Here is a 26,179-nt window from a genome sequence, read left to right as displayed (position 1 = left end):
AAAGGCGTCTAAGAAGGAGAGCATCCCTTACCCAGTAGTGGAATCCACAATTTGATCTATCCGTGACAAAGGGAAATTGTCTTTTAGGCATGCATTATTGAGGTTGGTGTAATCGACGCACACTCGCCATTTGCCTTCCTTTTTGGGTACCACCACTACATTTGCCAACCAGTCCGGGTACTCCACTTCTCTGATGAATCCGATTTCTAGCAACTTGTCAACCTCATCCCACATAATCTCTTGTCTGTCCGGGTGAAAACGTCTAACCTTCTGTTAGACGGGTCTTGCTGTTGGCAAGACGTTAAGCCTATGAGAGGCGATGGAGGGATGAATTCCATTCATATCAGAATGTGCCCATGCGAAGACGTCATGGCTTTGTCGGAGGGCGTTCTGAATGTTCTGGGTCTCTTCTGGTGTTAGAAGGGAACTGATATATGTAAGGTGAGTACCTTCTTCCGAAATTTGGATCACCTGCAAGGGATCCGTTGCCGAGGGATCTTTGTCCGTCGGACTCAATAATTGCTATTGGTCAAGTGCATGGCTGGACTCAGGGAGGGGTGTATCCTCCTGGCTGGTCCCTGCTTCTCGTGCTATCTGGTAACATTGGCGAGCGACTAATTGGCTGCCGTATAGGTCGACTTGTCCATCCTTGGTAAGAAAGCTTACCATTTGATGATACGTATAGGGGATGACTTTCATGTAGTGCAACCATGTGCGCCCCAAGATGACATTGAAGGGTGATAAATCTTGTACCACCGAAAATTGTATGTTGAGAGTGACTGGGTCAGCTTGGACCGACAATACAATATCTCCCAAGGAAGTAGTTGATGCGCCGTTAAATCCGGGCAAGATTTGCCTAGGGTTTTTGAGGCCTGTGAGACTACGCCCCATGTGGCTAATGATCGATGCTTGTACAAGATCGGTCGAGCTGTCCGGGTCAACTAGGATGCGTCTCACGTCGAAGTCTCCTATTTTTAGGGACAGGATGAGGGCGTCGCGGTACGGCCGCAATATCCGTGTGGGGTCTACTGGTGGAAAAATGATTGTCTCATCTATGGGGCGAGGGCTCCCCCCCAGTTATCCCAGGCCGGACGGAGTTGACACGCTCACGCACCAATGCTACCCGTAACAACTTCTGTCTCTTTCGTTTGGAGTCGTACTCCTCGTCAAATAGGCCTCCGTTAATATAGTTTATAATGACTTTGGGGGCGGCTGGAGCCCTGGGGGTTCCAGAGTTGTGATTTCGGGAGGCGTCTCTACCTCTGGCCTTTGAGCGGAGGTATTGCTTCAAATGTCCTGCCTTTATGAGCTTTTCAACGAAGTAATGGAGGCTCCTGCATGTCTCCGTAGTGTGGCCGTGCTCCTTATGGTAGACACACTTCTTACTATGATCCCTTTGGGCCGGGTCCGTTCTGATGGGTCTGGGCCACCTGAAATTGGACAGGTCTTGGATCATAGGGAGGAGCTTCTCGTAGGATATGAAGAGGAGTGTGAGGGGCGGCATTTCTGGGCAACTTGGCCCTTCCTGCCTTTGATCGGACGGCCTTGGCCAGTCCGAAAGTTTGACACTTCTTTCCGCACCACTTTTGGATGCTTGTCCAGCAACCAAGATTTGCTGGGTGGTTGCTCGCACGTCATCTTTGAGCATTGAGTATTTGCTCGCACACCGAAACAAGTCGTCCATCGTCGTAGGAGGCTTTTTAACGAGTGATTCAAAAAATGGGGTGTCTGGACAGATGCTTCGCTTGAAGATCTGCAGGACAACATCCATGCTGTAAGCCTCTACCTGTAGCACGGCTTGACCAAACCACTTCACGAACTCCCTTAAGGACTCGTTATCCTGCATTTTTATGTTTTGCAGAGTGTTGATGTTCTGCTTATGCCGAGCGGAGCATAAGTATTGTCCTACGAAGGCTTCCGACAGGTCCTTGAAATTGTCCACAGAGTTGGGAGGTAGGCGGTGAAACCATGAGAGGGCCTGCCCTTGTAGGTTGGCGGGGGATACTTTGCATAACAGCGCGTCGTTTCCTATATCAAGAGTCATGAGCTGTCGATAATGCATGATATGGTCGAAGGGGTCGCTGGACTCATCGTATGTGGAGAATTTAGGCACGAGGAATCCCCTTGGGGGCTCGTAATGAATAATATGAGAGCAAAAAAACGTGGAGAGCATGTCGTCCAACCTTTTGCTGATGGAGCCACTAGGTGGCTCATTTGGGAGGTTTCTCCCAACTTGTCGTACCGCTTGGTGCGGGGGAACGTTCTGCACCATAGGTCTAACCATAGGGTCAGGGTGCGAGGGAACGTTTTGCACCATAGGGGTGACCATGGGGTTAAGGTGCGCTCCCTAGGTTGTGACTATTGGCGACCTTGGCCTCCCAGTCTCGTGTGGGCCTAGCCTCGCGCACATTGCGTCTGACAATTGGGGTTTTTTGTCGCGTTGTCTTTTTACTGAGAAATGAGTAGAGTATGAGCTTTCCTCATGGGGAGCTTGGTGCGTGGGCGTGTGTCGCTCATGTGGTCTAACGTTGCATGTTTCGGGGATTGTTCCTACTGTCCCAGGGTATATTGACTCTGGGTCAGGCCTTGAGTTTGCTACCTGGCCTCTTGAAGGCTGACGACGGGGAGGCCCCGTCGATGAAGCCTGGATGCGCAGCACAACGTTTTCTTCTCTCAATCTCGCTGTCTCCTAGAGGAGAGCTTGCACTTGTCGCTCGCTTGCCAACTGTCTTCTCTCGATGGCTTGGCGCCATTCAGAATTATCTTCCTCTTCCCTAGCAGACGAGCGACTTCTGGAAGGTGTGGCCATCTTTTCCGGTGGCTGAATCAGCGAACTTCCCACAGACGGCACCAATGTTAAGGCCTTGCGTCCCGATGATCCACGTAGCTGCCAAATGGATGCACGCTTTCAACCAAGATAGAGTTCTGGTTTAGTTGTCCCTGCAAAAGATGTCCGGACAGGGTGTCCGGACACACCCTCCGATGGTTTTGTCAGCCATGGTTAGAGAGATTAAGCAGTTGGCCTTTTACTAGGTATAACAATCTTACCTTTCTCCTTGTGTGAAGGTCCATATATATAGTATCAGGAGCTCTACTTCCCTCTTTAATGATAGGGAGACTTTTTGGCTCGTCATGATGCTTCTAGGTAGTGGCAGGGCCATCATCACTCTACGGGCGGCTGTTAGAGATTGTGGGAGGCATCGCGGTTGTCAAAGATCGTGGGAGGTGACTTGCCATCATTCCTGTCCTTTCATTCTGCAGGTGGCGGAACATGGGCTGTAGCAAGCTATCGAAATGACATAGTAAGACTTACTTACTTTAGTCAACAATCCGGACATCATATCCGGATAGGATATGCTATCGTCCGGACGTGATGCTTGCGAGTGCCATGTGCCTCTTCCTGAGAAAGTCCAGATAGGGGAGCGCGCCACGTGTCCCTCTTTGGGGAGTCCGGATGGAGTCGCTCCGGACAGCGAGGCGCGCCACGTGTCATCAGGGGTAGGGGAGGGGTCCTTACAAGTACCACATAAGAGAATACAATATTATTAATATTTGATCGTCCATGATTTATAGAAATATCCATCCGAATGAATTCTTTTTATTATATACTTGATTCCATTTTCTTCTTAATTATTTTAATTCTCTTATGTCATTATGTGTCTTCCCCCATTATTTTCATTTTGTGTATCGTTCTCATGATTTCCCTTATTACATAGAAACTTAAAAATGCAAAAATTTTAATATCTCAAACCTAAAATGAGAACTTTGTTAAAAATAAAAATAAAAATAAAAATAAAGAAAGACAAATAAATAAATAATAAAAATAAAAATACTAGAAATCTTAAGTCTATATATTTACACCCCTATTCTAATTAATTAAACATCATTTGTTAGTGTTTCTAAAAGAAGGCTTTAATTTTGTTTATCAAAGGAATTACTTTCAAGTCATAAAAATACTATAAATGTTTCCTAAAATCACTGTCAAATAAATTCTTAGTATTGAAGGAAGGAATTCCTAACATATACATGTAGGTAGGCTTAAATCTTTGTCTTATCTTATAATAAAACAAATAGGAAATTGGTTGTATAAATTCTCACTTAAGGAAATTAAATAATTAAAATTGGTTAAAATTTTATGTATTTTAAAATGATTTAATCTTTAAATAAATGAGGAAAATAAGTGAAATGAATTTGGAGTATATAAAAATAATTTATCGATTTTTAATTTATTTTTTATTTTTCTTCACTTTTTCTTTTATTTTATTTTTCCTCATATTTTTCTTCAAATTTTCCAAGAATCAAACATAGCCAAAATGTTATCCACGAGACCATGGCTTCGGTACAAACAAACGTATGTTGTTTTTTATGCATAAGAATCCAAAAATTTTTATTATAGATTTTCTGACATTACAAGGAAAAAGATATATGGTGATATTTATAATGAGTCACTATAAACATAGGGTGTCACTACAACATAGTGTCACTTTATCCGCTAACACCTTAGAGGGTACCAATTAATTGGCAACGTATTTGGAAGTAACACCAAAGCAGATAAATGGTGACACATTTAGAAGCGACACCATATATTTTTAGTGATGCTTAATTTGATATAGAGTTGTGTGAGATATATAAGGTGTCATATTAAATGCATCACCTTTGAGTTATGGTGTCATGTTAAATGCATCACCTTTGAGTTATGGTGTTGCACCATTGTAAATTATTATGGAAGATATGGTTGTTTTTGGTTGATTAGCCTATTAATAAATAAGATCAACCTGTGCATATTTTGTCCATAAATATAATAATCATATCACATTTAACTTATATTTTCGTAATGCTTATGGATTAGCCTGTAAAACATTACATCATCCAGTAATATTTGTATATCAAATGTTCACAAAACGATAGTATATCAAACCCACCAAAACTAATAAAGAAATGTGAATGCACACTAAAACACAATTTAGAAATGTTAAGCATCCCAACATTCATGTATACCTCTGCATGTCATATGTTTAAAACTGGCTAACCATAAAATGATACAAGAGTTGCATCCAAAAACCAAAAATTCTCAATACCAAATAAAGTAACGTTTATGTCCTATAATGTATAACATAAGAGTCATATCTAAAAACCCAAAATCTTGTTGCCTCTTTCTCTTTTCTTTTTATTCTTCATACTATCCTCCCAATAGTGTATCCTGCATTTCATAGTTTGATGAGTTATTGAAAATAAAAATTAATTAATGTTATAAAAAATAAACAAAGCTAAGTACTAATGTTTTCTTTTTTCTTTTCCTCATTTTGATATAAAAATAGTTCGTAAAGAATAAGTAATGTCATACAATACTAATAGAAAATTCATATAACAACTAAGGGACTCACCATGCATGATCACAATACATCAACATGATTCATGATTAGTACGTTATAATACAAAAGTAGTCAATTCTTCTCTAATTTCGTCAAATTTTACTTAAGAATATGTTTTTTTTTTTTTTTTTTTTTTTATCATCAAACTAAAATCAAATGAGAATAACATTAATATCACAATAATTGGAAGTATGAAACTATGTACAATTCATTAAATAAGTAAAACCTTTAATGTAATAACTGTAGAATCAATAATTATCTCTTTAATGAATCTCATATCAAAGCAGTTACATTTGAACTCAAATAAAAACAATTTAAGAAAATAAAAAAATAAATCAAAAGTATAAAATCAAAATATAAATCTAAAATTTTAAAAAATACTACTCTTCCACTTAAAATCTGCACTTTTTAAATTTATTTTTTTAATATTTCATTATGCTTTTAAAAATCATTTTTAACATTTGATTCTTTTTATATATATTTTTTATTTCTTGGAAGGATTTTCTTAATTTCAATATTCTTTTAATGTTCATTTTGTGAAATAACAATGTCCATTAAATTTCATCTCAATTATATAAAATAAAATTTTAGTAACAAAATATAAAAATGTTTTCAACTACTAATATGATAGGACATGATATTATAACAAGCATGAAATTGAGACAAAAAACCTAAATCATTATTGACAAATGTTAAGAGAAAAAATAGTATGAGAAAGAATTAAAGAACTTTTCATAAAAATTATTGATTTTTTTGCCATAACTCCAATTGATATTTCTTTTTTCTAATTAAAACAATTAATAAAAAAATTTGGATGAGAAAAATATGTTCAAATAAAAATAATAAAAAATTAAAAACATCAAAGGAAAATATATTCAATATTTTAAATTTTTTACTTTTAATATTCTTTAGATCAATAAATTATCAAACATTTTTTTCATAAAAAAAATGACAAAAAGGAAGAGCTTTATGGAAGGAATTGGAAAAAATTTGGTAATAAAAGGATTTTATATAAATTTCCTAACCTTGAAAGGAAAATTTCATCATCAATTTCAAATTACTCCAAAGTTTGGTCAATGCATATAAAAACAATAAGAAAAGAAAGACAAAAATAAAACATATTTTTAGAATCCTTTTGTGGGAGATGACAATATTGAGAATAATTTTCTCAAAAATTATTTTTCAAATATGACTAACCAATATCTTCATCATAACATACTATAATATTCTTAGAAAATAAACAAACAGCCTGATTAAAAGAAATTTCATAGAAAATCAAAAGAAAATTATAAAACATCTTCTTAAAAAAAAAAGAAAAAAAAAAGAGTTTTATGGAAGGAAGTGAAAAAATTTATGTAATAAAAGGATTTTATAGAAATTTTCTAACCTTGAAAGAGAAATTCTAAATTTTGGTCAATGCATATAAAAACAATAAGAAAAGAAGGTAAAAACAAAAAACAAAAAACAAAAAACATATTTTAAGAATAAAAAAAAAATGAATAGAATAAGATGAGATATTAACCATAATACCATGTAAAAGAATAAAAAAAAAAATTCAAAATATAAGATTTGATCATTTTTATAATTGTAAAAATTTTCATTCCTATTTAAATTTAAAAAAACAATTCATTTACATTAATAAATAAAAAATCAAATTAATTTTTCATTGTTAATTCCAACATTCCAAACCAACTCCAACATGATATGAAAATTGTTTCATTTTTCCTTTTGTGGGAGATGACAATATTAAGAATAACTTTTTAAAAAATTATTTTTCAAATATCACCAATACATATCCTCATCATAATATACTATAATATTATTAGAAAACAAACAGAAAGTCCCATCAAAGGAAATTTCTTGTAAGATCAAAAGAAAATTCCATACTATAAAATGTTTATCCCTCATTTTGAGTGTGAAAGATATTAAAAAAATCATTCCTTCATCTTATTTTCATTCATTTTGGGGTTTATGGGTTTAACAATAAAACAGAAGATATGGTGGAATGTTAAACCTAATTTTTACTTTCCTATAACTTAATAAAAAAACACTATTTACACAATACACATTACAAATATACCAAATCAATGAATATAAATCAATTATGTTAATAAAGATTTTGACATTAATTTAAAAAAAAATGAAAATGATAGATCTAAGAGATTTTGGGTTACCTGAGAATTCATGAAATAGAGAAGAACAGTTGTGTGTTAACTATGGGTGTGAGAAGAGGTAGACAAAAAATTATGGTTAGGTTATGGAATGAGATTTTCAATGAATATAAATCAATTGTACTAATAAAGATTTTGACATTAATAAAAAAAAAAATGATAGATTTAAGAGATTTTGGGTTACCTCAGAGTCCACGAAATAGAGAATAGCAGTTGTGTGTTAATTATGGGTGTGAGAAGAGGTATAAGAAAATTATGGTTAGGGTTATGGAATGAGATTTTTTTGGATAGTGGGTATGTGGAAACAATAAGTTTTTTATATACTATTATTATTCTCAAAGTGGGCCCATTAAGTTATAGTATTTTAAAATTTTTATTTTATATAGTTACTTTTCAAAAACTGACACTATAAACTTAAAATTAATATTAATTATCTTAATTGAAAATTTTTATATGATGTGTCATCTTTATGAGTTTTAAGTCATATGGTGTCATTATTTTAAAAGTGATATCATAAATTATTTTTGTAGTAGTGAATTTGAAGGTTTAGGCCTTTCAACTGTGAATTGCCTTTGACACCCTTAACCTTCTGAGTAAGGGATATTACATACATGCATGATAGTTTTCAAGCTTAGATTAATATAGATAAGTGTATAAGATACATATGAAAAACTAATTTCAAATATCATAAGATTATGTTTAGTTTTCGAAAAGTACTAAGTAAAGAACAAAATATTAAAAAAATATTTTTTTTCATGTTTAATTATATTATGAAAAATATAAAAATAATAATAATAATAATTATAATTAAAATTAGTTAAAAACTAATAGGTTTTCATATTATTTAATTTTTATATCAGAAAGTTAAAATGAGTTAAATAAATTTGAATTACCATATAAAAATAATTTATTAACTTTAAATCTATTTTTTATTATTTATTTATTTTTTAATTTTCTTCTATATTTTCCTTGCCTTGGATTTTACCTCAGATTTTCATGAAAGCCATGGGATCATGTGAAGAGCTGAGGCTTCCCATTTCTCACACAGAAACAGTAGCTACGTATTCTACTCTGGCCAGCAATCCCATGATGTACAGGATACAGTACTTAATTGTTTCCTCATCCCCAACAGATCTACCAAAACTAATTATGAAATTAGGTGCCATGGCCTGGTAGAAGAACATGCATGCCTTAACCTCTTTCAGTATCCTCTTCTTCAACAGCTCAACACCCCCTAATGGGTTGAATTTCAACCTAGTCTCACTCTCTCAATAAATGACCTGTTTCTTGGCTGTAGGATAAGGTGTCATACAACTGTGCAAATGGACTGAGATTTTGTTCTTTTTGAGTAATATTATTAGTCAAACTGTGACATTTAGCTAGCCTTATCTTCACTATTCCTGCTTCATAGCCACAAAAATATGCCTCCCATTGTTGAAAAATTAGAGGAAAAATAAACATAGAGAAGAGTCATATCCAGGCTATATATATAACACACACAAATCATTCAATTTACAAGAAGGCAACTTCGATTTGAATCTAGTGCACAAAAACCATGAAAAACTCATATTTGTGGTACTACACACAGAGAATAATATGTAGGAAAAATGCAGTGACTCATGGCCCATGCAGCTTGAGAATGGCTTCCAGTACATTAACTTGCAACTTCAAATGCAGAATGTAATCAGCAGTCTGCAGGAAAAGCTGGTCCGGCTGCAGCCCATGTCCACCAGGCACTAGCCTCTGGAGCTTCTGGAACTTCATTAGAACCTTTCTTGGCGCTCCCCTCCTCCTTGTATTCTTTTGAAGACATACATTTTTGTATGAACCCATGATGTAAGAATGGAGAGAAATAGAGAAAGCCGAGATAAGAGTAGTGGGTTGTGTTGGTTTGGAGTATAATATAAATGAGAAGAGTAGTCAAGAGAGTAAGCATGTTGTGATGTTTGCTAGCTAGCTAGCTAGCTTTGTCCTTGTGGGCTTAAGACTTGTGGAGAGAAATCTGTGTGAACAGGTACCATTATTTGCTGCTATCCAACACTGGTGGCTGTGAGTCCTGTGAGTCTCTGAGTCTGTGAGTCTGTGACTCATGATCAGTCCAATGGCTTTCAACCAGCCCTGACAGCTCTCGCACCCTCATTCTAGCCACTAGTTTTGGCATCTGGACAATATCTGTCCTCGTAATCCTCGAATCCTGACAGCTGTCCAACTCCCGTCCTCTATTTGATCTCCACGTCAGATCCTGATCTTAATTTCCATTGCCGGGAAGAGTACTGGTTAGTTAGCTGGCAAACCAAAAGCAAAGGCAGTACGTGGCTGACAAATCATGCTTTTGGCCTAAAAGATCAAGAGCCCCAGGTGTGGATGTATACATGTGATGATTCCGTGTGTTTCAGAAGGGCTTAGTTTGGTTAGTTAGCTGGCAAACCAAAAGCAAAGGCAGTACGTGGCTGACAAATCATGCTTTTGGCCTAAAAGATCAAGAGCCCCAGCCCCAGGTGTGGATGTATACACGTGATGATTCCGTGTGTTTCAGAAGGGCTTAGTTACTGTTAACGCATGTGGCTTTTACAAATTCATCCACAGGTATTCTGGCTTTTCCTTCGCTTTAGCAAAATATCTTTCTGCTGCCTGCAACCAAGCATATGGGGATATGGAGATAAGGCAGACCACCACCATATAAAGGCGTCGGTGGCCTACTCACGTCCTTTGCTATTACTAGACCTTATCCCTCCTTTTGGGGAGAAGCAAGGGGGAATTTATGGTACCACCAGTCATTTTCTATAGCAATATTTGTGATATACATCATCCCCCTGTTTGTATATTGATTCATGGAGGTTACGTAGAAGGCATTATCTTACGTGTCCTCTGGGTGCAGTTTGAACTCACTAAGCAAAACATTGCTGATGCTTACTGGATTTTCTCTTGTAACATGTTGGAGTAGGTGCTTCTAATTAATGCGGGTCGGTAAATGGGCAAGTCCAAAAACAACCTTGCCCCCCTGTCTGATGAATGATCGAGCAAGTAACAGGTACTCCACTAACACAAATTCCTACAAGCTAGCAAGGGTAATCAAGGAATTCTCGAGTGTGCCTCTCCAACGACCAGGTTGGTACAAATTTACACAATGATTGGTCCAAAGTTACTAGCGAAGTTGCACAAAAAAGGTTTGCATCAAATGATTGGGTCAAAGTTAGTAGCTCAATTTTAAGACTAAACATGCCAGGGATTCTACAAAGCATTTTAAATATTTTTAATAATTAAGTAATAAAAATTTTCTAGTATCAAACAAGTTCTAAAAGTGTATTTATAGTGATTTTTTAAAGTATTTTTAACTTTTTAAATTCTTAAAAAATAATAATTTTCGAGTGTTAGAAATATTAGAAATATTTTCTATAATTATTATCAAATGTACTTTGACAGTAATTTTATGAAGTGTTTTTAACTTAAAATATGTGTGTGTGTGTTTTTTTTTTTAAATATGTTTGAAAAAATTTATGAAATAAAAATTTGAAAAATCATTTATAATATTTTCTAAAGAAACACTTGATAAGTGATTATCCTAAAAACATTTTTAAATAAATATTTCTATTAAAAACACCATTAAATACACTATAACTGGCAAGATGAGTATGAGAAATGAATTAGGGATCTAATGGGCAAAAACAAGTTTGTTTTTTTTGGAACTAAGTCATCCATGTATACCCATAGTCAACCAAATTTTGGTTGACTATTACTCGGATGACCTTACAAAAATAGAACTAAGTTGCAATTGGCTCATCAACCTTAGCTTTTTAAAGTATTGTTTGGACTGTTTTATGAAAATAGAATTGAGTCGTTATTGACTGGTCAACCTTAACCTTCCAGACAACAACACCATGACTAATATATCTTGGTCGCCACCGTCTTATCAATCTACCCATGTGGTAATTGACAAATGATTGAGAGTGTCCAAGGGGTATAAGTAAGCTCCCAAATTCCCTCTATCACTTTTGCTTGCTCAAGCTATTACTTGGATGATCGTACAAAAATAGAATCGAGCTACTATTGATTAGTCAACCCTATCATTTTAAACTATTGTTTGGAATGCCTCATGAAAAAAGAGTTAAGTCGTTATTGGCTAGTCAAACTTACCCTTTTAGATGACATCATGACTACTGTATTCGATCGCTATTGTCTTGTCAAGTTTGACCATGTGGCAATTGACAAACTATCGAAAGGGTCTCTTGTTAATCCTACAAGTCAACTCCTTGATTCCCCTCATGTTACCTTTGGGTGGACTCATTACTTAGGTCAACAAAACTAGGCAATGTTAAGAGGTATTCATGGCATAAGAGAATGCATCCTGCCTTGGCCTAGTAAATGGATCATAGTTTGGCATTGGTGCTCGGGTTTTGAAGTAGTGGGCTTTCCTCTAGCCAAGCTTCTTTCTATTTCGATTCAGTGTCCGGCACAGTGGTCACCCTTGTCCGGCCTATACAGGCTTGGACCTTGGGCCATGGTCCATTAAAGGGTTGGACCCAGGCTCACTTAAGTGGGCCGAGTGAGCCAGCCGCTTCGGTGTCACTTCTTTTTAATATATCTCGGATGGAATCAAATATTAAGACTGATGTAATTACCTTGTCAGGGGCTTTGCTTTCTAGTATTTGAGCCACTCAATTTACCTGTCTACTGTTACCCGAATCAGTGGCAAAATATCTCCAAGACAAATCTGGGAACCTTAATGGAGGAAGAGGGCTCATACAGACATCCTGGCCCTCTCCGGACTACATATTTTTTTTTTCACGTTTCAGTCACATGTTTTCACCATCAAAATATCTGGAAGATGTATGGCTATAGTGGGAACCTTAATGGACATCCTTTTACCATATATCAGTCTCCAAACCGTGCATCTTTCTTGTGTTTTCTTCGTGTTTCCATCGAGTTACATGAGTAGAGCTTTGGCTACCAAACAAATCTCCACCTTGTTTTACCCAACTGGGGTCTGGGAAGATTGAGGATACACAAAACCTTTGATATGTAAATGGACCTCTAGGATACACAGCCCTGTTTTTCCCAATTGGAATTAAGCAGATTCCTGGTTTAATACAGACCCCTACTTGTTTTGCCCTGTTTTTCTAGGAAAGTAATTGTAGAAAAATGACTAGAGATGAGAATTTTTCACATAGAATAGTCAAACACAGTCAAATTCTACCTGGGACAACTGCATATGATATACCAGTGACAGGATAAATCAATAATGGGACATACTGAAAATTGACAGGTTAGAAGGTACCTCACCTGATCTTATATCATCTTACATAGCCAGCAGTAATGATACCAGTACATGAAACTGCTAGTCTCACTAATGTTCTTTCCTTTCATTTATCTCCATTGCTACCACCTCGATATCCAGTTCCAGTGGCTTTTGGATGGATATTAGCCTTGGTGGTGTCTCATGGTAGCCAGACAAAGGTGTGGACGGTGTTGGCTCAACGGATGGGAGCTTTGAGAGGAGTGCCTCAAGGCTGCTCATAGATGGAGTGATAACCATTGGCTGATTGGCATGATCATAGAAATTCATTGCTGTCAGGGGAGGGCAAGCTGCTTGGAAAGGACAGGTGTTGGACACAATGTTGTCACTGCCACAATTAGTCTTGGATGGAATTGATGACGATGACCATGATGCTGGATGAGGTAGGAGGAAACCGGGGATACTAAGGAGATGAGTGAATTTCTTTTGTAGGATAGTAACATAATTGAGGTCTTCTGTCACCTAAAATACTATGAAGAGTATTTAGTGGGTGAAGAAACAGAGGTCCAACATATACATGCATAAATGATAAAACATCTATATATAATCAATGTTCGGAGAGAAGAGACATTGGACCTTTTTAACAGATCCCAATTGAAGAACGCCTTCCTTCACTGCAATCAAAGCTATTGTCTGCAATTTTGTTTGAAAAAAAGAACCATTAGTTGTTGGACCATAGGTCTTGCTTCAGGAACAAACTTAAGAGGATCAAACTTCCCATGACCACTTTGTGAAAATTAAACTAGACACTTAGCTTTTAACCTCCAGATTGCATATAGGTATCAAATACCTGCAACTGTTGTTCCAAGAAGATGATTACTGGAAATTTTAGAACACACCTCTCCAAAATAAAAATAAAAAGTACTTCACTTAACAAAAAAATGGTTTAAACTTCACTTAACAGTTGGTGCAAAAGATTGCTTTGTGTTATACACTCAAACAAGAATTAATTAGGTCTTGGAAGTTTTAAGCAAAGAAAAGTAGCAAGAAACAGTGATTCTTGTAATGAACCTTTATGCCGGACTGAAACTGAGCCCTCCATGTCCTTGGATGCTGCAAATAGTAATTCAAAGAAAAACAGGCAGACAGTAGCGAGACCAGATCAAATGGAAAGAAAAAAAATATGATGTTGGCATATGCAGTACTTACAAGGTCTCCCAAGTTTTGCCATGCAGAGAAAAGATTGTTTTCTGGATCACTATGTTCTTTGTAAATCCATTTATGACTATGATCTGCAGCAACTTTTCCAATCAAGCTGCCAAAGACCAAATCATTTGTTTAAGTTTGAAATCAGTTTTAGTCCCGAGTCATATGAATAACATCTGGTAGCTTCTACTTACTCCTCTCCATATTTGTAGATTTCATGTGACATCTTGAAAAATAGCTCTGGTTGCAGTTCGAGGAGTCTAACTTCAGAGTTTCTGTGAACTGAGGATCCTGCTCCAGGATTAATCTCAGTGGTTGAAGGAATGAAGTTGCAGAAGCCATCCTCCCATACCAGTATCCTGGGACATACTAACCATGAAAGACCATTCAAGTGAAATAAAGCTTGGGGAGTGCAGAAAACTAGAAAAATGAAACTTCCTAGTGAATACCAATTCCTCCTGTTTCCTCTTGACCTGTCAAAAGCTCCTTGGAAATCCCAACTGTTAGAAACTCAGGAAGTTAAAAGCACAGCAAAAGAAAACATCTGCCTAACTTGGAATTAAAATCATGGGCTCCTTTACTTATTGGAGCCAAAAACAATCACTGTTGGTCATGATCATACTTACTTTGGTGGTGGATAGTTTCTAGGTAAGATTCTCCAAAAAACTGCATATACCCACAGGGAGTCTTCATGAATACACAAGCTTCTTAAGGTATGTTGAAGGAGATGAATAGCAGGTATTGAGTTGAAGTGTTCCTCCATCAGTCGATGAGATTAAAACACAGGCCTCTATCTTTAGATATATTAAGGGACAAGCGGTATTTAATAACTTACTTTGAGGCCACTAAGAAGGAAGTTCCACACTTTCACACCTCTACACATGATGGTGAGGACCTTTCAGAGGTGAGATTGATGGCCTATAAGAGAGCTTGGTGTGTAGGCTTTCTTTACCCTGACACTAGGATAGGTTGAAAGATCGTTACAATTCACTTTTAACCAAATCCTCCCCAAGAAAAATATAGGACAAAGTAAAATTTGTATGTAAAAGGCCCCTACTAAACTAAATTTACCATTCTTTTTCTACTTTGCATTTGTCTTCATGTTGAGACAGTGACAGGCATTGCATCATCATTATTTTTGCCCTTTGGCTTCTTCCTAATATAGAAAGAATCGCACATGTATGTGCGTCTGAGAGAGAGAACGGGTTTGATAGGATATGCTTCTGTATTCCTTGTCTTGATCATATTCTATTAGTGATTGATTCACTTAGATTGAAATCCCCCATAGATTTGTAGTATTAATTGCTGATGTAAACAGAAGTGTATAGGGCTGCAGTTATATGAGCTGTGGATGTGGCAGTGATCTTGATGGAGGTAGTGGTGGGGGAGCAGAAGAGCCAGAATATGTTCAGGATATATAGAAACTGTCACACATAGTGGCAGCCACATCAGAAAAGCTCATAGAGATTTGCTCTCAACCTTACTGATTTTTAAATGATCGAGCATATGTCCTGATGAGGTAACCACCTAAGCATTTTACTTGGATTAAAAGCAGGGCAGTTTCCCCACTACACAAGCTGGTGAGGTGGGAAAAGGATGCCAATAGTTTTAGTCAAGATAGTAGGTTGTTCAAGGGCTCACCCCTTTCTCCCAGAGATGCATTTGAAAATTATGATTCTCTAGTTTTTTTTACTGCTATATAAAGAGGCACTAGATGGGCTTAGTACTATGTTTTTAGCCTTTTACAATTGAAGTAAAGGTGTTTCTGGTTGAAAGAAGCTTTCTAGTGTGCTTGCCATGCTAACATTGGAGAAAAACAGAGACATAGAAAAGAAGAAACCAGTTCTATTTAGCAAATCAAGCATACCAAAAGTCAAAATCAGAAAAAGAACATGGAATACCTAATACTGAGAAATGTGCCAAAAAGATCCTCAATAGATTTTGTCAAACTAGTCCATTTTGTTCGACATGGCAACTGCATCTGGAGAGGCTTGAACAAATGTAACATGTCACAAGAGACATGGAAACAAGATACAAACCATTCCTTTTCTGCTGAAAATCCAACAGAGCCATGAATGGGATTTGCTTATAAACAGGATGACATGCAATATAACTTTCAGCATCTTGTGGAGCTTTGGGAAATTGAAATAAATACATTTGAAATCTAACATAAAAGATAAATTTCAGTCTTATGGGGCACTAGAAAATTTGTGGTAAACAGAATTGAATTTGGTACCAGTAGGACTGGACTTCCTGCACTTTCTTTCCTAACATAGGTGAGAAGGAATCACGTTTCCCGATAAAGGAGGGGAATGATTCTTTGTACCTACAGAACCCCAGCTTAAGCACTTCTTACCATGCTTGCATGCATTTGTGATGAACTTTATACTAGCCTTTGATTTAACATTCTCAAGGAAGTAAATGTCCATTGGAAACTAGGGGATGGACCAGCAAGTCACACCCAATGCAATCATCAACCCCATTTAGCAAAAATAAGTGGTATAATCCTTTACCTCCTTCACTAGTAAACATCAAATACCACAATTGCAGAAGGTACCTTGTTATATGTTAGTTCTGAATGTCTGATAAATATATATATATATATATATACATATATATGTTAGTTCTGAATGGCATGACTCTAAAGCACAATACAAGGGGAAGCAGGTGAGAAGATAGGGTCCAAAAAAGATTCTCTGAACCATTGAATGAAATCTATCAGAAGTGTCAGCGACTAGGCCAACAGGTTTGTCTCCTATAACACCAGTTGGAACTTTGGCAGCTTTGGAAATAATTTAAGGATAGAGAAGGTAGAATGATGAGACAGATGGTAAACCCTAGATTGTTTTTGGGCATAAATGTACTTATTAGTTTAATCTCTTCATAATTATAAAAAGTACAGTTTTTTTTTTTGGTGCTTTAACCCATCAAGAATCCAATTGATAATCCAAAAATGGTATGAAAGGAAGAAATTCCTGAGTACCACATTTTCACTCTAGGCACGTATTCAGTCGGTGCAAAAAGATTCAGTTATAGGGTTTGAGTTGCAGCTAGCAACCAAATCAAACCAGTTATTCCAAGAAAGTTTCTTGTTAGTGACCAAGATTTAGAACCAAAACATAAAGAAACTGCACATATTATGCACACTAATCCTTACTATGTTCTACCAAGAATATTATTTAAGTTCTTGAGAGAACATAATAAAACGTTCAAGAATCCTGCAGCTCAGCTGGAACTTGTGGAGTAACAATGGGGAGTAACGCTAGCTTCTCTAAGTATATCCTTTGACAACACATAATATCTAAATGTTATTTATTATGGGGCTTGCTGTGCATGCTGTAGAAGCAACTCAGACAACTAGTTTGGAAAGAGCATCATTTTTCCTAATCCCATCATTTCTTTTTCAAATAAAGCCAAAAAAGATAAGAAGCCAGGGTCATCTTTAGTGGCTTCTCTTTACTAAACTCATTACATAGCAGGGGTTTATTTCTCATGCAACTGAAACCAAGCACCAACGAAGGTGGTCAAGGCCTCTGAACAAGTGGATTTCCCTAGTTCAGATTAGGACTCTAAAGAACATGAAAGTGAAATCCCAGCAAAACCTTCAAAATAAAGGGCTTCTGACTCTTGGGGCCACTACATCCCTAACTAAGTAGCCCCTGTTTTTAGGAGCTTGTCCTTTTCTACTTTCATCCAAACCATGTCTTCTCAGGTCAAACCAGTACATTGGTATTTCAATTCTTTTCAAAGAAAGAATTTCCCACTATGTCATAGCCTAGCAGTTCAGATGAGATGCATTTATATCCGAGAGGTATTTGTCTAGAACCAGGAGGCTTAGAATTTCTATTGTCCAATGCCATTTGAATTGAGTAGTATTCTCCTTCTGCCTGACCCAGAAATCAGGTTCATTGATCCAACCCATCATTATTGATTAGCAAACTGTATGGCGGGAATCAAACTTATACATTCACATGATTTTCTTCTCCTATTCTTATTCAAAGATAAGGCCCTGAATCCTCATTCAATGGTGCTTGTACCATGGCATGGTCTCCTCCAACTATGCATGTGGGTCACAGAACAGTGGAGTCCAGTAGTCTCGAATACAAGACTCACTTTAGCTTTGCTTTATTATCCATATCCTGACGTGTCATTGAAATATCACCCTCTCTCCATATCTGCATGAACCTCCATGATTTTCCATTATCTGATGGACTGTTACCCAGTTTTCTGTGATCATCTCACTGTGCTGGTTGATACATCACAGAATATATCCCAACAATGTCAACATCGGGGATTTGAATCGTTTTTAACATCATTGAATGTATATCAAAAGTTAATTGAAATATTGGAATTTAAACTAATCAAAATTTAAACTGGATGACATTAGATAATCACGAAGTTAATATTTACCAAGCAGTAGGGCAAGGTTTGAATTCTAGACATCTGGTGGTCGCTTCCAGACCAAAAAGGCACCCAATGAGGCCAAACCTGGCCCCCTGTAGGAATATTTGTGAACTGGAAAACCATCTAATATTCAGGAAGTCCCAGTCACTCCTAATTTGGACATCACACGGAGAGGGGATGATGATTTTGTTTTCTATAATGCTTGGGAGGCATAAATCCTTCTTTTCTTAAAATCCTAAGAAATGGAAGAAACGAAGTAGGCCCTGTAGGGACCCCTCCCCACACGTGGCACACATCTCCTAAGGACACATGACACACATTCTCATCCGGATTAGCCTCATTCGGATTTCCCCAAGAGTACACGTGGCGCGCTTCTCCTATCCGGACTCCCTCAAGGAGAGGCACACGACATTCACAAACATAACATCCGGACGACTGCCACAGCGCATCCGGACGACCGACATACACTATCCGGGTATGTTTATCTGGATCATTGACTGAAGTAAGCAAGTCTTACACGTTATCACAACAGCCTGTCATGACCCACGTTCCGCCACCTACAGGGTGAAAGGACAAGAATGAAGTGACGGCAAGTCACTTCCTACGATCACTTCCCACGATCACCTATCACGATTTCTGACAGTTGCAGCACCTATCACGATCTTTGTCAGCCGCCCGTAGGGTGATGATGGCTCTGCCACCACCTAGTGTCATCATGACAACACAAAATATCTCCCTACCATTAAAGAGAGAAACAAAGCTTCTGATACTATATATATATATGAACCTTCACACAAAGAAGAAGGTAAGCTTGCTGCACCTAGTAAAAGGTCAACTGACTTATCTCTCTTATCATGGTTGACAAAACCATCGGAGGGTGCGTCCGGACACCCCGTCCTGACGCCTTTTGCAGGTAGTACGATTGAATCAAGAATCTATATTGGTTGAGATCGTGCGTCCATCCATTTGACAACTACATGGATCACTAGGGACGCGAGGCCTCAACAGACCCATTTCAAATGCCGAGAGAGAGAGAGAGAGAGAGATTTAAATGTCTGTGTAGATAGTGATAAGTAGTATATCTCACAATGTGAACTTAATATCCATTACATCTCATAAATACAACCAATACTGTTCATCATTGCCCTGCTTTATACAAGGGATTACAAACATAGTTATGGCCTTCTAAATAAACATTCTGCTGGTAACTATAACATTGTCAGGAGTTTGAAACAACTATTTAGTAGTCATCCACATTTGAACCTGCTAAAGAGAATCAAGAATATCAAGCAGGCAACTTATTCAGAAGAACAATAAGATCTAGGAGTTGGAGTATAACAATGAGGACTCTGATCCATTTCAATCAATCCTCAAACCTTTGCATTACAAATCCTTGTAAGCAGAACCTTTTAAACTATGCTTTATTTTGTCTTCACTTCTATAGCAAATAATGGGATTAAAGCACATAAATATGTAGGTGCTTGGAGCTCCAAAAGGCACAATAAACATTTGCCTAAAATGAAGTTGCAAAAGTCAAATCAAAGTTTGCTGACAAAGAATATGATCCTTCACCTTCTAAGAACCACTTATCAAATAATAAACCAAGAACTAAAAAGAAACAGGAGAACATTTTTACAGTCTCTATCTCAACTACCCGCAGCCATTAGAATTTCTCCCTGTAATATTAAGCAGTGCCAACCATTAGTGGCAAGTGTAGCGCCTTAGACATCAACATGGGCTCTCATTAGCATCTGAAAATGAGAATTCCCTTGTCTGAAACTGATTATGCCAGCTGCTAGCACTCTTACCTGCATTTGTAAGTGTAGTTGAAATATTGCGACCATTAAGGAAACTGAAATTGAGTTCTGAACAAAAATTTGATTCACTAAATATAATAAAAAAAAATAGAAATATCAGTCTCTTATGAAGAGGAGAGTAATCAAAGCACAAGATAACCCCTACATGCAATTCAAGATCACTGCTTTCTATTACAGGAAGGAGGAGAAGGAAACAAATCTATTAGTTTGACACAGCTGAAATGCTACAGAAGATAATAATGTTACATAACTTCTACAATAAACAAATAAGTAAAAATATGAAAAATTATAAATAAATAAAAAGACAACAATCTGAAAACTAAAAGATTAAGAGCAGATTGCAAGAACTCCACAAGCCAAGAAAGGTATGAAGCAAGCATAACAGAGAGATATAACGGGTTTGTTAAATAGTCAAGACACAGAAAGAAGAGTCATTGGAGGACAAAGTCAAAAGATAGCAAAACTAGCAATCGGTCATGTTTAATTGGGTTGTGCCAGCAGAAACTTTAATGCAAACATGTTAGTTAAAGAACACGAAGATTAAACAATCGGTACATGAGGTTTTAACGTTGTTTGGCTAACCATGACTACAACATGGATGAAAGAGAATCATTTTACTATACTGCAGAGAATATTACAGAGGACAGAACCAGATACAATTATTGAATTTTTGAAACATCCTATTTCCCTACTCCTTGAACTACGAGCCCCTCGCTCCATTGGGTGTCTCCTATTCTTCCTCGTATCTCTATCTAGCTTGTATAATATCTACAAACACATTTTCATCTCATAACTTTTTTCCCTTATGACTTGGAATATTTAGAGATATTCCAACTAACTTTCCTTATTTTATAAGGAAATTTAATATCACACTAATATATCAACTTAGAAAATATTCCATGTAATATTCTTTACAAAAAAGGAATTTTCACTAGTTAGGAATTTGTGACACTTTCTAACAAATTGAGTTCATATTATATTGGAATTTCAAACCAAGAACGCCCAACCTCAAACCTACCTATCAAATTGCATTAAAACAATTCAGAAAAATATATGGAAGAGAATGTTTAATATTTTTAGAAGAAACATAAATTAGGTTGGATATGGACCTAGCTCCAACTCCGAAGCATTTATAATTGACTTGGATTCAAGTGACCAAAACCCAAACCTTTTATTATATGGGTTAACCAAAGTCCATTCGTTTAAATAGTTTGGGCTACTTAGAAGCCTAGATTACAACCTGTCACCTCTAGAAAATAGTACTTCTTTTTGTTGGAAATCTTAGAATTTCCCTTTTCCCTATTTGTTTTTTTTCTTCCTTTGAGATGTCTGAAGTATCTCAAGAAAATCTAAAAGGTTCTACTATAGAAACAAAGTAGAATCATCCTTCAGGGGAGTTTCAAAACATATCGGCAGTATATAGGTTGAATGAAAAGAATTACCTGCAATGGTCCCAATTAGTGAGGACTTATCCATTTGATTGGTGGAGGACCGGATTCAAGTGAAAATTCACTAGCTAGAATGAGAAGACTCGATGATTATGTCCTAGCTTTGGAATTCTACAGAACCAAATATTGCGGGAACCTGCATGTTTCTGAATTCTGCTCATGAAATATAGGAGGATATAAGACAAACATACTCTAAGATGCGTGATGTTGCCTCTGTTATGAGATCAAGACCAAAATTGCTGCCACAAAACAAGGTTCACGTTCAGTTACTGAATATGCCAATACTGTAAAAAGTATTTGGCAAGAGATGGATCATTATCCAAGTATACAAATGAAGTGCAGTGAAGATGCTGACATGCTTCAAAGGTTTGTTGAGAGGGAAAGGATTGTTTGGTTTTTTGTTGGCCTTAATGTTGAATTTGATTTATAGTCCAAGTTCTTGGAAAAGAAGAGTTGTCAGCTATGAACAAGACCATATCTATCATCCAAGTGGAAGAAAGTAGGAGGGTAGTTATGCTTGAACCACAATCAGAAGAAGGCTCAACAATGATTTCTATCAATACAGGTGGAAAAGAAGCTAAATCCAACGATGATGGACAAATAGTAGGTAATGAGAGTGAGCCTAGAGGTTTCTTTAAATGCTCAAAACCCATTGTATGGTGTAACTACTGTAAGAAACCATGACATACTAGGCAAACTTGCCACAAACTCCATGGGAGACCACCAAATCCTAATCAGTCACAAGGACACAACTAGAATGGAGGCTTCAGGAATGGACAACATCATGTACAAGCACATTTATCTAATGGTCAAACCTCTTCTAACGAGATCATTAGCGGTGAAAAGACTTAGTTTAGCCAATAAGACATTGGCAGGTTGAAGAGCCTGTCGGAGACTCTAAAAAACCCTCTGGTATGTGTTCTTTAGCACAATCAGGGATGACTTCTATTTCTCATGCTTTAAGTGCCTCTAATATTTCTTTTTCTAGCTCCTAGATTATTGATTTAGGGGTTACAGACCATATGACCTATTATTTTCATAAATTCTCTACCTATAACCCATGTCCTTGCAGCAAAAAGATTACAATTGTAGATGGATCTCTGGCCTCAGTGGTTGGTCAAGGAGAAATAAGTGTGCCCCCTACCTTAAAATTAAAAATGTCTTACATGTTCCAAAGTTGTCTACCAACCTTATTTCCATCAATCAACTAGCAAGAGATCTACATTGTAATGTAACCTTTTTCACTATGTATTTGTTTATTTCAGGGCAGGCATACAAGGAAGGTGATTGGACTTGCTAGAGAAAAACATAGACTTTACTACCTTGTAGCACCAAATATTTAGACAAGTAGTGGGAACTGAGTTCCTATGTCATTTTTCTCTGAAAACTCCTCAAATAAGGACCAAATTTAGCTTTGTCATTTTTGTTTTGGTCATCCTCCTTTTAGTATTCTTAGAGTTATATTTCCAAGTTTATTTCAAAATGTTGATGAGAACAATTTTCATTGTGATGTGTGTGAATTTTCAAAACATCAACATGTGTCATTTCCTTTGAGTAATAAAAAATCATCATTTTCTTTCAAATTAATTTATAGTGACATTTGGGGACCATCTCTTCTCTAATATTTTTGGTGCACGGTGACTTGTTTTTTTTATCGATAATTGCACTCGAGTATCATGGATTTACTTGATGAAGCAAAAATTTGATGTAATTACAATTTTTCCAACCTTTTTCAGTATGATCAAAAACCAGTTTGGGATTAGGCTAAAAAAATTAGAACTAACAATGCTAAGAAATACTGCAATAAGGTTTTGTCACCCTTGTTTAAGAGAAAAATGAATTATACATGAGTCCTTTTATATTGACACACCTCAACAAAATGAGATTGTTGAATGAAAAAATGGTCACTTGTTAGCCATTACCTAAGCCCTTTTGTTTTAGAAAAATGTTCCAAAATCTTTTTGGGGGGAAGTAGTTCTTATTGATGCACATCTCATAAACAGGGTACGTTCTAGAGTCTTAGCAATGAAAAGTCTAATGTAATGTTTTTTAGAATTTTTTTCTCAACTTCTATATCTCAAACAAATTTACTTCTCGAGTCTTTGGTTGTGTATCATTTGTTCATGTTCATACTTATAGTCATAGTAAGTTGGATCCTAGAGCTATTAAATGTGTTTTTGTTGGGTATTCTTCCACTCAAAAAGGGTACAAGTGCTTTATTGGGACATTTTTTGTCTCGACAAATGTGACCTTTTTTGAAAATGAAAGTTATTTTTCTAGCCTTTATCTTCAAGGAGAGACATCATCTATGGAAGATAAGAGTGTGTTTTTGCTTGATCTGTCTTTGTCTTCTTCATCTTATTCTTCCTTGTATGGTGAAACTCCTAAAATAGTAAATGTTCCTCTTGAACTTGAACTTGAGTCCCCTGAAGCCAAATTCCTTAGAGAGTCAATGGGAGTAGACTCTTCAGAACCCGCAACTACAAAGCCATAGCCGATGTATTGAAGGAGGAAAACTACCATAATTAATCCTGTGCAAGTTCAAGAGTTCGATCTGTCTCCAAGTAATGAGGTAATCAATGCTTCATCTTCTTCTTTACCTGAATCTCAAGGTTATACTAACATTGATTTACTTGAATATCAAGGTTATATTGACCTTGATTTACCCCTTGCTATTAGAAAAGCTATAAGATTTTTTACTAGACATCCTTTCTCCAATTTTGTGGTTTTTAATAGATTTTCACCTTCTCATTAAGCCTTCCTCACCCAACTTAACACTATTACCATTCCACAAACCTTGTTTGAGGTACCAAGAGATGGGAACTGGAAACGGGCTATGAGAGTTGAGATGGAGGTGTAGGAGAAAAATGGGATGTGGGGGATTGTGGAGTTACCAAGAGGGACGAAACACATTGGTTGTAAGTGGGTGTTCATGGTGAAGTACAAGGCAGATGGTTCACTTGAAACATATAAGGTAAGACTTATTGCAAAAGAGTATACATAGACATATGGTGTTGACTATCAAGAAACATTTGCACCAATGACCACAATGAATACTATAAGAATTTTGTTGTCTTTAGCTACCATATTTAATTGGGTTTTGTAACAATTTGATGCAAAGAATGAGTTTTTACATGGAAATCTTGAAGAAGAAATTTATATGGAAACATCACTATGTCTTAATATAGGTTTAGGCAAAAATAAAGTGTCCAAGTTAAAGAAAGATTTGTATGGTCCTTCTACGGTGTAGTTTAGAAGGTTTAAACCTCGGAGACAAGTAATTTCTAGTAACGAAATATCTAAAAAATTCAGTAGCTTCTGCCGTTAACAGATCAGTAGCTTCAGCGAGTGATACTCGGTTGTAGAATTCTACCGGAGAAAGAAAAAAGGCGTGGTTGGGACGGTGCCGGAGCGTCTGTGACGGTGAAACGATGATTAGATGGTGAGAAAAACACGTGATATTTTTATTGGAGTGTTTCTATTCAAAATCTTTTTACTGGAGGTGCTTTTCGAGTAAAAGCATTTTTTTAAAAAAACATTATAAGTGATTTTTTAATATTATATTTTAAAATTTTATCAAATACTTTTTAAATTAAAAACGCTTTTTAAAACCATTGTAAAATAAATTTTTAGTCTTATTTTATTTTTTAATAGATATTAAATCATTATCATATAAGTGAATTGAGTTTAAAGAAGCGTGTAAAATAATTTATCAAATTAAAAAAAATTAAAAAAACTTTGTATTGGGGATTATTATCAGATTATCCAATTTGGATATGTATATAAATATGTTTTATATATTTTTGGAATATATAGTTTGGATATATATATTATTAGAGATTAAAATTTTGTTGCTTCAAATAAAGTTTTATATATAATAGAAAATATATGCTAGAAAATTCAGCAACATCTCTTCATGCAATGAGAATTTTAATTAAAATATTAAAATAAAATAAAATAAAACTCAAGACCTTAATTGCGGCCAAGCATAAGCTATGTCCACTCATAGATTAAGTAGCAGCCAAGGAAAAGTGGCATCAAAAGGAATTAAAAAAATTTCTCAAGATCTTAAATTGTGGCCAAGCATAAACTGTGTCCACATCATAGATTAAAAACGTCTTTTAATAAAGCTATATATATATATATATATATAGTTTTTAATAATACAATTATTAAAAATATATATTATAAAATTAATTAATTTTATTTATTAAATAAAAATAAAGAATGAACAAAAAATTTTAAGGTTTTGTTTTTTTTTTTTAAGTGAGAATTTCTCACTTTTTTTTTTTTTTTTTTTTTTTTTTGTGAAAATCGTCTGTTGAAGAGACAATTTCTCACTTACAAATTTCTTCTCTCTCCTCGCTGGACAAAACTACGTAGATTTGGAATTATTTTTTTTACCACGATAATTTAGGCATTATTTTTAAAAACTGTCGTACTCTTATCAAAAGTCCGATAATTGATAAAGGGTCAAAGTTAAGGGCTATGTTACAATTTGCTTGAAGGGATTAAAGTTAAAGGGTAG

At 36.0% G+C, this 26,179-nt stretch overlaps 2 protein-coding genes across 6 annotated transcripts; both read right to left on the bottom strand.

Moving 5' to 3' along the window:
- Positions 1 to 1,048: 1,048 nt before the first annotated feature.
- LOC104882395 (uncharacterized) lies at positions 1,049 to 2,329 on the bottom strand. The gene has a single exon (XM_010665548.1). The coding sequence runs from the start codon at positions 2,327 to 2,329 to the stop codon at positions 1,049 to 1,051; it is 1,281 nt and encodes a 426-aa protein (XP_010663850.1).
- A 10,358-nt stretch (positions 2,330 to 12,687) lies between these two features.
- Positions 12,688 to 14,903, bottom strand: LOC100241544 (protein RICE SALT SENSITIVE 3). Of its 5 annotated transcripts, none has more exons than XM_059734130.1 (7): positions 14,609 to 14,902; positions 14,432 to 14,482; positions 14,177 to 14,351; positions 13,986 to 14,091; positions 13,848 to 13,889; positions 13,413 to 13,469; positions 12,688 to 13,298 (listed from the first exon to the last, which is right to left on the bottom strand). In XM_059734130.1, exons 1-7 carry the CDS (start codon positions 14,673 to 14,675, stop codon positions 12,888 to 12,890), a joined length of 909 nt encoding a protein of 302 aa, XP_059590113.1. In that variant the 5' UTR covers positions 14,676 to 14,902; the 3' UTR covers positions 12,688 to 12,887. The 5 variants fall into 5 exon arrangements, with proteins under 5 accessions (XP_059590113.1, XP_010663202.1, XP_002283334.1 ...); XM_010664900.3 differs by having other exon boundaries at positions 13,848 to 13,898; positions 14,177 to 14,341; XM_002283298.4 differs by having other exon boundaries at positions 14,177 to 14,341; positions 14,609 to 14,901.
- Between the last annotated feature and the right edge of the window lie 11,276 nt (positions 14,904 to 26,179).

The sequence above is a fragment of the Vitis vinifera genome, chromosome 17 (assembly GCF_030704535.1).
Source record: "Vitis vinifera cultivar Pinot Noir 40024 chromosome 17, ASM3070453v1".
Classification (NCBI taxonomy): Eukaryota; Viridiplantae; Streptophyta; class Magnoliopsida; order Vitales; family Vitaceae; genus Vitis; species Vitis vinifera.
Note: the sequence above shows the minus strand (reverse complement) of the source record. Positions and strands in the feature narration are given on the sequence as shown.